Genomic DNA, 16,744 nt, shown 5'->3' on the forward strand with positions numbered 1-16,744 from the left:
ATGAATCTGTTTTACCCTTCTGATAAGCAAGGGATGACGATGAACCGTTTTTTCGTCCCTGGTTTTAAATGGTTTCAGGTTGGAACAGAAGAGGTGTTGGTTGACTTTACCTCAGAAAATGGTTGTTTCCCGCATGCTGCTTTCATGCGACTTAAATCCCTTCAGAGGAAGAGGCGGCTGCATGCCTGCATATATGGCCAGATCAGTACTTGGCTGTTTCGGTTCTCCGGTGGGGCTAGAATAGAAGCTGTTAGGAGCAGGGGCTTAGCTTCCCATTGGTGCAGCAGGTGCAGTGGCTCCAGGTCCCAGATGCCTTAAAGGCCCACTGAACACTGATAACTGCTGTTTGTCACAGTTCAAACAGAGGCCTGAGGGGCCCACAGAACAATGATTATTGCTGTTTTCCACAGTCCAAATAAACGGCAGAGGTCACATTTCCTTTCTTGCCTTGGGGCCCAAGGCACACTGGCAAGGCCACTGGTTAAGGATGCAGTGGGGAAGAAGTGGCGAGACAGGTGGATTATCTAAACAGCTCGACGATGACTTCATGCCTGAGTATTAAAGTATTAATTACAATTAAAGACTTAAGCAGGAATAGATATCATAATATAGGAAGGCCTATGTACAAATGCAGCTCGAATAGCGGCTGCCTTTAACTTCGCACTTATCAACTCTCCTAATTTACAGTTTTATATTAGATGCAGACATAAATCGTGACCTATGAATATGTTTATCTATCTTTAGGTTCAAATGACCCAACTTTTCCATATGCAAGTATCAGACAGGTCGGAAACGCCTAATGGCTTTAAACTTGATAAAGCCACATTAATCACTGGTCTTGAAATACAAATGGCAGCATTAGACATGCAGAGGTGTAATCTACGTAATCTCATTATGTTCAGGGTACGCGAGAGTATTTAGGGCATAAAGCACTTTGACAAAAACATTTCTGCCACCATAGAAATTCAATCTTCCTTGTCCTACCCTAGTATACAAGTAGTACCACATTCTTTGTATACCTGAATTAAATAGGCACACAAAATAGTACCGTATTTAAAGGCCCAGTTCAGAATTACATGGAAGGTGCACTGTCCCAGACTACACAATGGTGCAATTTTCAGTGGGTGCTATCATCCCACACAGGGGGAGCACACCAGATTATGCTGGAAAAAACATGTGGTGCCCCAACGTAGGCGCAGTTGTAAGCCACCAGTCTGCTTACATAGTAAAGCGTCTGGCAGCTATTAAGTGAGGTGGCACGTTTCCCCTGCAGGTGGTTGGGGTCTGTCACCATCCTGTCAGGTGGGGGTATACAATCAGTGCGCCTCCTGACTGCTTGTTTGCCTTTTTGCCCGTGTCAATAATACAGTGGAGTCCTTGGACGAGTAGTCAATCTGTATTCATGAAAGACACTTGTGTTTCTCGGATGTGTAATCCCCAGATGATGCCTGAACCGTTCCCCAGTGGGCTATTTGTATATCGTATTGAATTGTATGTTCTTATGAGGACTGTTAATAATAATAAAAAAGATTTAGTGAGTGTTTATTGCCCTTTATGTCACTCTACTTCTAAGCACCTAATACAGCTTGTACAGTGGTTACTGTCATCTGCTCACTTACTTGCTTATTATGCTTAATATAAATAGTGCACAATTTAGGCGTTTGTGTCTGCCTACAACGTGGACATGATACAAATAGCAGTACCTACAAGGTGGATGGTACAATTCAAAAAGAGTCTAAGATACTCCAGCACAGATGACTTTGCATCAACATTACGGGGCATCAGTCTTGATAGCAAGCCAACTTAAAACTTATCAGTATTGTATACATTATTATCAGAGACTATACTTGCCTCTTGGATACAACTTTACAACGGAATTTTATTAATTTGTGTACAGTTGTGTGTATACAATAAAACAACCTCCCCACCATAATTGATCTGTCTATTCATCTTGTTGGGATCTGGAGTAGCATGCTACTCGCCGAAAAGCACTTCAACACTTCATCAGGGGTAGCAAGCGCTATATAAATGCAAAACCTCCCCTCTTCTATCCCCCCACAATCTTTTTTAACCCAACTAACAGACCAACATGTCCAGCTCTCATATACATTTTATATTTCCCTATACTAATTCACCACTAATAATTTTTGGATCCTAGAGTAGTGTGCTACTCGTCGAAAAAGCGCTTCAAAGTTCGTATGGGGTAGTAAGTGTTATGTAAATCTAAATACATTACAATTACTGTTTACATCGGGCTGCACTAACACGAGGATAGAAGTAGAGTGGGGATTAGAGTTTATCTGCCCAGAACAAAGCATACTACAGAAAGTGTGTGAAGAGTCTATATGTTGTGCACCTGGCAGAGAAAAACACAGCAGAGGTGGGAAGAAGGTAGGTAATCTGATGGTCAGACCTATGTGGAAAGAGGCAATCACTTTGGGCAGAAAAGAGGGCTTACACGGAGGAATACTTTGTTTGGATGGACAGCAAGAAAGGGAGGTCTGGAGGATAAACCTGAAGCTCACTCATCCGGCAAGCAGAGGTGATGGCAAGCAAAAAAACTAGTCTTCTAAGGAGGCGAAGAGGACAATTATGTAGGCGCTCAAAGGGAGCACACATAAGATAAGTGAGGTCAACTCCCACTAGGGTATTACGAGAGGAAAGAGATGAGTAATGCACTTCAGAAATCTGTTAACAATAGGATCAAAGGCCATGCTCAAGAGCTCGGGGTACCAGACTTGGGACTGATCGCGTTTGATCTTCTTCAGCAATATTGGCATAAGTGGTACAGGAGGCCGCAACTCCACTTGCAACGAAAAGGGTCGCCGAGCGAGAGCCGCTTTGGAAACTCTAACACGCAGAACTGCTGACATTGAGCGTTCTCTTCGGTGGCAAATAGATCTAACCAAGGCTCTCCCCACTACTGAAAGAGACCTAGCACAACCTTCGAGTGAAGATGCCATTTGTGATCCATCATGCACTGGCGGCTGAGTGTGTCCGTCCTTGCGTTCAGTGAACCTGTTAAGTGTTGAACTACCAGAGATATGCCCTGATGTTCCAGCCATGTCCAAAGGCGAAGAGCCTCTTGACATACGGTCCACGACCCCACCCTGACCTGTTTGTTGCAGTACCACATGGCGGTGGTGTTGTCCGTGAACACCTGCACCACTCTTCCTTTGACAGAAAGAAGGAATGCCTTCAGTGCAAGATGAATCGCCCGGAGCTCCAGAGGGTTGATGTGGTGCCTGGACACCGCCAGAGACCAGAGGTCTTTGATCTCCACCATTCCCATATGGCTGCCCCAACCCAGGAGTGATGCATCCGTCACTACTGTGAACTCAGGTTGGAGAAGGTAGAGGGATCTGCTGTTGACCCAATCCTGGTTCGTGAACCACCACTGCAACTGACTTGCAGTCCCCTCCGAAATCTGAATGTCATCGGAAAGATTCCCCTGGTGCTGCGCCCACTGAAACTTCAGGTCCCACTGCAGAGCACGTATATGCCATCTGGCATGATGCACCAGCAGGATGCTGGAGGCCATGAGGCCCAGCAGCCTCAGGGTGATTCTCACCGAACACCGGGATGGAGGCTGAAACATCGGTATCATAGCCCCAATATACTGGACTTGCTGCTAGGGAGGATAGACCCAAAACTGTGTTGTGTCCAGAACCGCTCCGATGAAAAGGAGCTTATCGGATGGAATCAGGTGCGACTTCAGCACGTTAACTGAGAACCCCAGCAAATGCAGGAAGTCCGTCGTAGTCTGGAGGTGGGAGCCTTCAACAGCCAGTCGTCGAGATAGGGGAAGACTGGAACCCCTGATCTGCACAGATGAGCTGCGACCAACACCATCACTTTTGTGAACACACGGGGGAGGGGGTGGCTGGTAAGGTCAAAGGGAAGCGTGGTAAACTGAAAATGCGGGTGGCCTACCGTGAACCATAGGTAATGCCGGTGGGCAGGCAAGACGGGGATGTGAAAGTAAGTGTCCTGCAAGTCCAACGCTACCATCAAATCTCCAGGGTCGAAGGCAGATAAGACCTGAGCCAAGATTAACAACTTGAACTTCGCCTTTCGGAGAAAGCGGTTGATGTCCCTGAGAACTAAGCTAGGATGCAGGCCTTTGTCCTTCTCGGGTACCAAGAAATAGTGGGAGTAGCAACCCCGACCTACTTCTGGCACAGGGACGCGTTTGACAAAGAGATCCATAACTTCCTGGAATTGAAGGGCCAAATGATCCTCCGACATGGGATGAAATCACCACAAACTGCATGACCCTTACGCACTCCGCTGCTTGCGGAACTCCGCGTAGACCGCCAGAGTTTTTTTGTCACTTTGCGGAGTTCCTCACTGAGGAACTCCGCATAGGCTTAATCTTATCATGAAAAAATAGATATCAGTCATATGTTAAGAAACAAGGGTGAGTAGAAGCCTTTTGGGTGGAGTAAAATTTAAGACATTATTATTGTGATTTTTTGGGCAATTAGTTGATTTTGCAAGCACTAACACTTCTCTGTGTAAAGTAAAGACCTTGAGAGTTTTGTAACTTTCAGATACTCAAATTGTGGATTCTGTTGCAATGAAAAATATTTCCAGGCCTGAAATTTCTTTGGAGGTTGCAGGCGGGCAGCCTAAGTTATCCTGCAAGAGTTTCTTGATGAATTCTATTGCAACTACAATATGTGCTCTCTCATGTAAAGTCAGGTTGTTAGAAGCTTTTCTGCAACTCAAGATACGCCTTACTGTTCACCTGGTGTGGATGCATTTCTCATGTTTAGTGATATCTCCTTTCTGAGTATAACGTTTCTGACTTTCCACTCCTGTATATGGCTTTAGTCCGGTGTGAATTCTCTCATGTGAAATGACATTGTATTCAAGACTAAACCTTATCTGACATTCAGAACACACATAAGGCTTTTTTCCCCCGTGTGAGTTGGCTCATGTCAAGTGAGAAGTAATTTGTACCCAAAACATTGCTTGCATTTCAAGGACTCATAAGGTTTTTCCCCAGAGTGAGATCGCTCATAAAGCATAACACTGTCTTTCAGATTCAACCTTTTATGGCATAAGGATTTTTCTAATGTGGAGTTTCTCATGGTGAAAAGGCGTTTTTTCTGCAGCTTTTTTGGCATTCAGAGCACTCATAAGGTTTTTCATCAGTATGGAGTTGCTTATGGTTAGTGAGGCTGTGGCTATCAAATAGGAATTTCTGGCATTCACAGAAATTGGTAATGTTTTTCCCCTGTGTGCGTCTCCTCATGTAGAGTGAGATTGAGTTTAAAATGTATGCTTTTCTGGCATTCGGAGAACTGATTATTTTGATGGTGTGTTTTCTTATGGCCCTTGTAACCATCTCTACCTCTGAATCTTTTCTGACATTTAGAGCACTGATAATTTTTTTTCTCCAGTGTGGATTTTCACATGTTCAGTGAGATGAGATTTTTGTCTGAAACATTTTTGGCATTCGGAGCACTGATAAGGTTTTTCCCCAGTGTGGGTTCTTATATGCTGAGTGAGACGGCTTTTTACACTGAAACATATCTGGCATTCGGAGCACTGATAAGGTTTTTCCCCAGTGTGGGTTCTTATATGCTGAGTGAGACGGCTTTTTACACTGAAACATATCTGGCATTCGGAGCACTGATAAGGTTTTTCCCCAGTGTGGATTCTTATATGCTGAGTGAGACTGTTTTTGTACATGAAACATTTCTGGCATTCAGAGCACTGGTAAGGTTTTTCCCGAGTGTGGATTCTTATATGCTCAGTGAGATCGCTATTTTGACTGAAACATTTCTGGCATTCAGAGCACTGATACGGTTTTTCCCCAGTGTGAATTCTTATATGCTCAGTGAGATTGCTTTTACGACTGAAATATATCTGGCATTCAGAGCACTGATAAGGTTTTTCCCCAGTGTGGATTCTTATATGCTCAGTGAGATTGCTTTTTTGACTGAAACATTTGTGGCATTCAGAGCACTGATAAGGTTTTTCCCCAGTGTGGGTTCTTATATGCTGAGTGAGACTGCTTTTTTCACTGAAACATTTGTCGCATTCAGTGCACCGATAACGTTTTACCCAAGTGTGGGTCCTTGTATGTTTAGTGAGTCTCATTTTGTCACTGAAACATCTCTGGCATTCAGAGCACTGATAAGGTTTTTCCCCAGTGTGGAATCTCATATGTGCAGTTAGAAGTGATTTAAGTTTGAAATCTTTTGGGCATTCGGAGCACTGATAAGGTTTTTCCCCAGTGTGGGTTCTTATATGCAGCATGAGATGTCTTTTTTCATTGAAACATTTCTGGCATTCAGAGCACTGATAAAGTCTTTCCACAGAGTGGGTTAATTCATGTCGATATAGACTCGGTTTGATACTAAACCTTTTCTGACATTCAGAGCACTGAAAAGGTTTTTCCCCAGTGTGGATTCTCATATGCTCAGTGAGATAAGATTTACGCCTGAAACTTTTTTGGCATACTTTGCACGGAGAGTGTTTTCCCCCAGTGTGGATTCTCATATGCTCAGTGAGATAAGATTTACGCCTGAAACTTTTTGTCATACATTGCACTGAGAGTGGTTATCCCCTGTGTGCATTCTGTCAAATTCTGTGAAATAAGATTTCTGGCTGTTTCTTTTTGGGCACAGGTAACTTTTTTCCCTAACTTCGGTTATTTTGCCTCGATTTTAGAGTCGGGCTTGTTTAGATAATGTTCAGCACTTATCTCTAAAAGAAATTGTGTGTAATCTTCTCAACACTTGAATTGAGCAAAAAATGTCGGGAAGCAGTCCTGTAACACCTGTTGAAATTTTTCTAACAGATAATAGTCTTTAGGTAATAGCCTCTCCGGCATCAACTTAATTTGTGACTAAAGTTTTTCTCAAATCTATTTGTATAGGTTCTTAGCAATGCAGTAATAAGATGTTAGTCTGATATTTAATGATTAAACTGATAAGTACCTTTTTGCACTGGTGGAATGGCAGTAACTGAGGGCGTTAGAACGTGCAGAGTACTATTGTGGATCATTAGTCGCAGAACATCAATTCCTTCTACCCTTTCTATGTTTGGGGTAAGGTTAAGGTTTGTAGTTCTGAGGATGAGGATTTATTTACATTAGATATAGCGCAACGGTGCTCCTTTAATCCATTTTTATATTTAACAGTTTTACATATCACTCCTGCACAACAGATAATGTTGAGGCGATTTACATAGAATTACAGAACAGTACACAATAAAAAGGAAACAATCTGAGATGGTCATTAACACAATAAAGTGGTGAATTTTTAAGGTTTTCGCAAGAGTGAGCAGAGTGGGTCGAGGTGTTATATCCCGAGGCAGATAGTCTCAAACTTGCACAACTGGTTAAAAACAGTTGTTGAACCAAGGTGATTTTCCAATCTTTTGGTTGTTAACGTGTCAGCTTCGGAGTCTCCTTTCAGCGTCTTTTCTTTGATGGGATCCAGAAGAAACCTTTAGTTGTAACTTTCTTTTATGTAGTGTGTGCTTCCTCTCTAGAATTGCACGATGCTTCAGATGAACGTTATTCTGTCATGCTGAGGCAATTTGTCTTTCTGATAATATTTCAGATGAGGATGCTGAAGCGGTCTTTCTACATTATTTCTGATGCTGTGTGCACAGATATGGCTTTGCTCTGGGTTAATGAAATGCAAAATTAGAGACTTCACTTACAGGTATAGTACTTTCCTCGCCACACTTAGATTTTTGGAAATTGTTTAAGCGTAGAATGCTGGATGTCCTTCAGTTTTTCAAAATAATCCTTCTTATGGCACTGACATTCAATTGCTTAGTGCTAAATCTTGCTTTCTTCGTCCGTAATTTCAATCACCTATAATATTAAAATTAAATAGTTAATACATGTACATTTCAAAAAATATAATTTACAAGCCAAATCAATGCAGAATTTTGAATATGCTGAGCTGTTTTTCAGACAGAGCAGAGTGTAGAATGGTAGCCTGAGAGTACTTGGATGTAGGAGTGAGGTTTTGTAGAATATTCAACATTTTATTAAGCTCACAAAGGATACATGTACCCTATGGAGTTGCAACATAGAATGCCAAAGGCAGATATGAAAGTCATATGGACTGGCACCAAACAGATATTTAAAAAATATATACTATTGATTAATTTGTAATGCAGATTTCTGGGAAGGGAATGACTCATCCACGGACAACAGGCGTTTTCCCCTGCCCTGAGTTACCACCTACTTGTATCTGGTTTCCTGACTTTTGAGTTTTGGCCTCTGCCTCAAGCACATCTATTGTGTGCTGCGAGGACTATGCCTAGACCTATCCCTCAACTATGGTCCAGAGTATGAATCAAGTGCAATGAAATGAAGGCGGACTTTCATGTGTTCATTTTATTCCACCTGATCATTAGTTGTTAGGTTTTTCTGCACCTGGATTTACTGGGTGCAGAAAACCAGGACACAATCTTTTTCCAGACAGAAAACTTAGACTGAAAAGACGCATAAGACTCTGGGTGCAGGAGAAGCAGCCAAGACTTATGCTGTTTTTTTTCACTAACTGGGGGAAACACACAATTCTTCCCTCTGTTGGTGTTCACAGTTGTTTTCGGCCTGTGATTCGGTGTTGAGTGCAGAGCGTATCGATTAGAGCCGAGGGGCCGAGCAAAGGAGGAGTTGACGAGCAAGCGGAGCGGAGCCTGGGACGACTGCCAGGGTTTGTTTTGTGACCGGTTCCCGCTTCACCGCGTCCTGTTATACGGGCCCTTTAAGTTCTATGGATCTGCGATGGAGGCAGGAATGGCCGCTGCCAGCACCGCGATGCTAAGGCGCTGCTGGTGCTGCTCATACGGTGGCTGCTGCAGGGCACAGAGGGCACAGAGGAGCCTTGGCCTGCCACCTGATTTATGTCAAAAATGTGTTTATTAAATTTTTTTTTTCACAGTCCACAGGCAAAAATTACATCATCACTTGGTCCCACGCAGGGGATCAGAAAGCCTCAACAGAATTATAACAGGTGGACAAAGTGCATTGATCAATATAAATCAGCTCCTCCTCTTATTAGATAAGCCAAATGAAAGATACAGCTTCTAAATGCCCCGGAGCTTAGAGAGAAAGATAAAAAAGAAAAAAAAGAAGATCATGCAACTTTGCTAAGCCAGCAGATAGGTCTAAAGAAAACTCAACGGCCTTCTGTAACGGTAATTTCTCCAGGTTGCTCCACCGAGGTGTTGTATGCGGAATAGCCAAAAAGCGTGGACAAACTCATCCTAACATGGGATAAGTAATTATGAATCTAACAAGGAACAAAGAAAAAAAACTAATAAAAAACCCACTTCCCGGCGTGGCTACCGGCCGAGAAAGATGGCCGCGTTCCAGCAGAGCTCCGTGACTGCAGGGCACCTTCCTCGACAATCCGCACAATAATCCTGACTTCAGCAGGCGCTGCTACGGCTGTATAAAAACGGGAGATCTTCCGGTTCCCGGTGAAGCAATCCGCTACTCCAGACTTCTAAAAGTCAAGCGGCTACGAGACAGTGCAACCGGGGCCTAACAGCACTACGGAAGCCGGGGACTAAAGTTTCACGGCGGCCCGGCATACAGATGACCCGACAAGAACTGCTCCTGAACACAGAATAAAGGCGGCGAAAACCAAAACGGACGCGGCTGCGCGCACAGGACATCCTCGGACTACACGGTACTGGCGACTGCTAGAGGAGGCAGCGAGGGGGCTCTGAGTGAAAACCCGACGTTACCGGGCAGGGACTGGGGCGCCGCAGTACGGCCGCACAAAATGGCGGCACAAAATGGCAGCTCAATCCTGGTTCCCGCCGCTGAGCACACCAGCCTGCTCACCTGCACCACACGCAGCACTAGCTGCAAATCAATGACACCAGCAGGCATTTTAAGGGGCATACCCTAGATAGTACTGTGAGAAGACACCCGGCGCAGTCTCACGAGCTCAGCGGGGGCTATAGGGAGCAGTTCCACGGCTGAAAGACAGGAGCTGGAGGTACCACAGGCCGCTGGTTCGACACAGCGGACCAGCCCAGCGCAACGCAGGCCCGGAGTCACCAAGGAACACACTGTACAACACATCGAGGAACAGTTGACAAACGGGGCTCTTCTCCTGTCCTCATGAATTTTTGGGTGCGTGTCCACTGCGATCAAGTACCATGACGGGCAGGGGGCCCAAGGTGCAACAGCCTCCGCGCTTGGAAAAATATGCCTATGTAAAAGAACCCCAGAATGGTCACTCGAAAGCAAAGCGCCACGCACATCATCCCAGACGACCAACCCGCCTGGTGACGCCGAACAGGTCACCCTGAAAGACGTCATGGCGGCATTGCAGACAATGCAAACTTCAATGGGCACTATCTCCACTGATATCTCCCTGATAAGGGCGGACTTCTCCAAGTTGTCAGACCGTTTGATTGAGGCGGAAAAAGCTACATCGGGGCTAACTGACGACATGGCGGCCTTGAAACACAAAGTACAGAAACTGGAAGATGACAATCTGCTATTAAAGGCGAAACCTGACGAACAGGAAGGCCATTCACGGCGCAACAACGTACGCCTGGTGGGTGTACCGGAAACAACAGGGGGGCCTGTGTTGGACCTATTCGTAGAAGATTTGATCCAAACCAGGCTGCAACCGAAGGGCCTGTCAAATTATTTCTCAGTAGAATGTGCCCACCGGGTGCCAGGGGGGAAACCGAAACCAGGGGCACCACCGCATCCAATCTTAGCGAGGATCTTCAACTTTCGCGACCGCGATGTCATCCTGCAGACAGCTCGAATGGCTCCACCAGTCAAAATTGACAACGCAGAGGTCACCTTCTATCCAGACTACACGGCAGCGGTGGCACAACAACGACGAAATTTCACGGAAGTGAAAAGGGAACTCTGTTCTAGGGAACTCAAATACTCAATGCTCTTCCCAGCGAAGCTGCGTGTTGACGCGGAGGGAAAAACTTGGTTTTTTGAATCGCCCAAAGATGCGCAAGAATGGTTGAAGGGCTGGCGGCAGACAGGGAAACCCAGGAACCGGGACGCAAGACATAATAACCGATAATGGAAAAGACAGAAGCCCACAACAAACTGCATCACAGAAGCGATGCTATGACTTGGCTTTTTAAGGATTAAGGAACTCACAGGCTGCCACGCTTCACAACACCGCAGTAGGAGACTATGATATGGACACGGCCCGAGATTGGGCGGTGAGCGCAAGGTGGTGGGTACTGTTACATTGACCTTCCTTAGAATGGGTCGATTAAGGACGCGATACACAGGCAAGTTATGAAGACTCCTACAGGTAGGACCTACCGTGATGTTGGTAGCGCTGCATGGACATTGATGGGTGGGAAGGAGGCTATAACAGTCACAGTAGTCTCACCCTCACGAACACTACATTTTGTTCTGAGAAGTAAGCACTCTGCTCAGTTGGGGGTGGTGGATGGTTCTGTATCTGCTTGGCAGGGAGGCAGGGTGGGGGGGGTGGTATTTTGATAGCGATAGTCTAGTCTAAGTCTAGGATCTGGTAGTACTGAGACCCCCTCCGATTGAGACATGGTTCCCATCACTTGTGTCCAGTAGGGTGCAATTTTCGGGCAGTCCCATATAGTGTGATAGAAGGTCCCTTCCTCACCACAACCCCGCAGGCAGTAAGGATGTGTTATTTGTCTCATCTTATGCAGTGTGTGTCTCGTGTAATATGATCTATGTAATATGCGTAGTTGTACCAAGCGGAGAAGTGAGGGGATGCCTAATTCTTTCGGGGACGCAATCGCCTCTTGCCACTCCGAATCCTCAATGTTCCCACAATCATGCGTCCACTTCTCCCGCAGGGGCCCCGTTGTGAGATGTAGCTTTTGATGTGGAACCACTGATAGTGTTAAGGTTGAGAGTACCAAGGTTGACGAGAACATGTGGAGGCAAATAAGATCAGTGAGGGACATTTGTCTGAGCTTCCGAACTAGTAATGGAATTAGCAGGAGAGGCAGAAAAGCGTGATCAAATATCCCTGACCAAATCGTCCATAGGCATTGCCTTTGGATGCTGGGTGTGGGAATCTGGATGCAGAGTTTGGGCATTTTGCGTTGTGCACTGTGGCAAACAGATCTATCTGTGGAAAACCTCAGTTTTGAACGTAGGGAAGAAGAAGTGGGGATGAAGTTCCCACTCGTGGACTTGCTGCCTGTGTCTGCTGAGCAGGTCTGCATCTGATGGTCTTCTCCTGGGAGGTGTTCTGCTAGGAGATAGATTTTCTGGTGAATCACCCAATACCAAATGCTTTGTGCAAGGCACGACAGCTGGAGAGAGTGAGTCCCTCCCTGTTTCTGTAGGTAGTACATTGCTGTCATGCTGTCAGTGCAAACTAAGACAGTCTTGCCTACGCGTTGGGTTAAAAAAGCTGAGTGCCAGGAACACTGCTAGAAGTTCCAGGTAGTTGATGTGGAGACGTTTGTTTTTGTCCGACAGCAGCCAGTGGACTCTGTAATGTTGAAGATGGGCACCCCAACCGGTTAACGATGTGTCTGTGGAATCGGGTCTATGAAAGGCTGTCCTTTTGCTAAGTTTTGAGGGTTCAACCACTGCAGCGAGCGATGGTTGCGGCGGTCTACCAACACTAGATCGGTTAATATTCCCTGGGCCAGATGTAAGACCCTTTCATTTTGCGCCTCGCAATTTGCGACTTATTGTTATGAAATGCTAAATGAAATGCACAGTAGTTGTTATTACACTAATTAGCGATTCCCAATGGGCTTGTAAATTGCGAGGCTCATTAATATTAATGAGCCTCTCGCAATTCCCCAGCTCAGCAGGCCCCGGATGGTGGGCTCAACAGACCACCACGTCTGGGACTGCGTTTTAATAAAGCAGCTTTTTTTTTTAAATGCAGCCCGTTTTTCTTAAAGGAAAACGGGATGCATTTAATTTTTAGAAAGTGAAACGTTTTCGTTTCATACTTTAAGGGCAGGCAGTGGTCTCTGGTACCACTGCCTGCTCTTAAAAAATATTTTTAGACACAGTCACAAAGTAAGGGGACCCATTTGAAATTGCGACTGCATTACCACCCTCTTGAAGAGGGTGGTAATTTGCGACCGCAATTGTGGTCGCAAAACATTCACACATAGCATTGAGAACGCAATTAGGAAGGGAATGGCCCTTCCTAACTGTGACTCTCAATTCCTAAAAAGCGAGTCGCAAATAAACTGTGACTCGCTATTTTGGAATTGTACATGGCCAACAGTGATTTTGCATGTGCAAACGGGTTCGCAAACCCGTTTGCGCATGCAAAATCACGTCGTACATCTGGCCCCCTGTGATTGATTCCACTGACTCGCTAGACATTGTTGCAGAGGACACATGTGAAGCCTTGCATGAGGTACGATTGCAACGCAGGATGCCATCATTCCCAGCAGCAGCATGAAGACTCTAGCTGGTAATGATTGGTTGGGTTGAAATTGTAATAGTGTGGCCTGGATATTGTGAATCCTGGCTATATTAGGAGTGGCTAGAGCTTTGAGAGTGTTGATGGAGGCTCCCAGATAAGATTGCACTTGTGCCGGACACAGGTGAGAGTTTTGTGCAATGATTGTAAAACCCAACTGGTTAAGTAGATGTACTATTGTCTGATTGTGTAGCGTCCTTGGTGAGAGGGAGGATGACCTGGATGTGCGTTGGATACTATACTGAGTCCGTGCTGTTTGATGATGGTGGCGAGGAGGGCCATGTAGATTTTGAAGAGTGTGGGGCTGAGCAACGATCCTTGTAGGTCCTCGGCAATTGATTTCTGTGGGTTCGGAGAGGAAGGGTGGCAGTCTGATTCTTTGGGTTCAGCCAGTGAGGAAGGAGCGGATCCAGTCAAGGGCGGTTCCCTGTATGCCGGCGTCATAAAGTCTGCCGGTGAGGGTGCAGTGGGAGACGGTGTTGAATGCCGCACAGAGATCGAGTAGGATCAGAGCGGCAGTGTGCCCTTTGTCGAGGAGGGTGTGGATGTTGGCTACGGCAGCGAGTACAAAAAACAAGACAGCTCAAGACAGTGTTTCCCATGGGGACTCACTAGAAAAACATAGAATATTAACAATTAGCTTGTCAATGGGGATGGCTCCCTCACTAGAAGACAGTACAATTTGAGGTATAGTCTTTGCTGCAGTATATATCAGAACACATGGTACCCCTTCATTGGCTGTTTTGATAGAAGTGCTTAAACCGATCCAGAATGTACGGGGTAGTACCTGCCCTGGACTTGGGAATAAAACTGATGGGCAATTTTGCAACGATGTCCTCCATAATGTTGATTAACATAAAGAGGGAAGCAGCAGCGTTGGCTATATGCCAGCGTTTAAGGATTTGGCTCCTGCATAGCAGGAGCGCACATTTCCTATAATTATCGAAGAAACATAAGCTACGCTGGATAGAGATAATTTGAGTGCCAGACCTGGTAAACCACAATTGAAGAGTTATTCTGCAGATGATAACTCTAAAAAAGCACCTGACTTTTCAACAAAGAAGTAGTAGGAGAATAAGAAAAACAAATATAAAATAAAACTACAGGGTGGGTCTCCTACACAGGAAGCTACTGAAAAAAACTACAATCTGCTTAACTGCGATAACATTAGACCACCTAAGAGGTATCAGGATACTGATACATGTTCATCTCGTTCCTTTCAGGAGTTATCCGAAAAGCATTTGGAGAGAGGTGAACGGTCAAAGCCCAGATCGGAGGAGAACGTGAAACCAAAGGATCCCAATGCTCATCTGACTACATCATTAAACAGGTTAAACAAGTTAAACCTTCCAAACCTCAATTCAAAAAGAAGAAAGTAGCTGGACTTACAGTCAGGGATGCCCCGCATATTCAGGACACTGCTTCTGAGCAGGGAATGGGCAGTGACCATGCTAAAAAGCACAACAGAAGTCACAATAGTTCGCCAGAACCTGATGGATTGTCTGGTAGGAGTAGCGCTGAGTGAGTACATCACCGTTGAGACACCCGATTTATTTTTTATTTATTTATTTATTTTATGACATTTGATTAAGCGCGAACAAATGCCCGTGGGCGTCTCGGCGCTGCAACATCTGCAAATAATTCTCCTGCTGCGTAAAGTGTGTTCCGGTGTTACTGGTTAAACAGCCAGGTCTTTAGCTGTTTACGGAAGGACCAGAGAGTGGGACTGGTCCTGATTGACTGGGGTAAGGTATTCCACAATTTAGGTGCCGAGACCAAGAACCTGCGGTCTCCCCAAGAAACAGTTTTGGTGCGGGGGACCACTAGATCGTTGAGGGTGGTAGATCGAAGCAATCTGGATGGACAATAAGGGATCAATTGTTCTTTGAGAAACAAGGGTCCTTGTTTATGCAGTGCCTTGTATACAATGCAGAGAGTTTTAAACTTAATCCTGCTTCTGATAGGGAGCCAATGAAAGTTTCTAATGGTGTCAGTCGCAGACTTGTATTTAGGGATTCTAGCAAGTAGTCTTGCTGCTGAGTTTTGAACAGTCTGCATTTTTTTGATGACCCTGACCTGAGCGTTTGCAAAAAGACCATTACAGTAGTCCAAAGTGGACAGCACTAGAGAGGTCACCAAGGTTTTACCAGCAGTATCAGGAAGGAAGGGGATGATTTTCTTTATTAAGCGTAGTTTGTGGAAGGCTGAGGAGGCGATTTGGTTGGCATGGGAGTTGAGGTGGTCGTCAAAGACAACTCCCAGGTTCCTTACCTTGAGGGCAGGTTTAGGCAGGGTTCCGAAAGCCGTGGGCCACCATGCGGGGGACCAACTTGGAGTAAGTTGTCCAAATATGACAACTTCCGTCTTTTCGGAGTTGAGTTTTAGACAATTGGATGCCATCCAGTCCCCAATTGCCAACATTCCTTCTTTAAAACTCTCGGCCACCTTGTCGCCGTTGTTTTTGATGGCCAGGACTAACTGCGTGTCATCCGCATATGAGGTTAGGCTCATCCTATGTGCTCGAATGATGTTAGCTAGGTCCGACACATAGATGTTAAAGAGTGTCAGACTCAGGGATGAGCCTTGTGGAACCCCGCATGGCAGAGACAGGTTGGACGATTGGAACGATCCCAGTATAACAGCCTGAGTTCTTTCAGACAGGAAAGATGCCAATAGTTTTTTAGCTGTTTGTTGAATGCCCATTTTTTCGACACGGTCGACCAAGATCGAATGATCGACCGTGTCGAAAGCTGCAGATAAATCTAGTAGTACTAGTACTGCTGTTCCTCCCTGATCTCGATAGTTCTAATGTCATCTGCGGATTTAATCAAGGCGGTCTCAGTGCCATGGAACCTACGGAACCCAAATTGGGTGTTGTCAAGTAGGTGATGTTCTTCTATGAATTCAGATAACTGTGAGTTCATAGCTTTTTCAGCGACTTTTGCCAGAAATGGGAGGCTTGCTATTGGCCGGTAATTTTTCAGTTTGTCCTTATCAAGATATGTTTTTTTTAATAATGGTTTAAGGAGAGTTTTTTTGAGTGAATCTGGATAGGTTCCTGATCTAAACATGGCATTACAGATTTGGGTAATGGCGGGTATCAGGGAATCCATGATTGGTGGGAGAATTTTAAAGGGGCATGGGTCTAATGCAGAACCAGTTTTGATCGTGGTGATGATATCTGCTATTTGAGCGTCGGTGATGTCTTTGAAGAGAGTAAATTTGGGAACAGGGTGTTTGAGGTTAGTGGTACTTGAGGGGGTATTGATATTATCCGAAAAGGCTGAAAAACATTTCGTTGACCTTTGTAAAGA

General features: G+C 45.2%; 1 protein-coding gene across 1 annotated transcript in view; it reads right to left on the reverse strand.

The window, feature by feature from the left end:
* Positions 1-4,301: 4,301 nt before the first annotated feature.
* LOC147737714 (uncharacterized) overlaps positions 4,302-16,744 on the reverse strand; it is a 93,792-nt gene continuing 81,349 nt past the window's right edge. Inside the window, exons 5-6 of the mRNA XM_086942433.1 lie at positions 6,537-7,840; positions 4,302-6,454 (exon numbers count right to left, since the gene is read on the reverse strand). Of these exons, the coding sequence (XP_086798559.1) occupies positions 5,380-6,454; positions 6,537-6,559 (1,098 nt within the window). The 5' untranslated portion in view covers positions 6,560-7,840 and the 3' untranslated portion in view covers positions 4,302-5,379. The remainder of the gene's footprint in view (positions 6,455-6,536; positions 7,841-16,744) is intronic.

This window comes from Lissotriton vulgaris, chromosome 1_1 (genome assembly GCF_964263255.1).
Source record: "Lissotriton vulgaris chromosome 1_1, aLisVul1.2, whole genome shotgun sequence".
Taxonomy (NCBI): Eukaryota; Metazoa; Chordata; class Amphibia; order Caudata; family Salamandridae; genus Lissotriton; species Lissotriton vulgaris.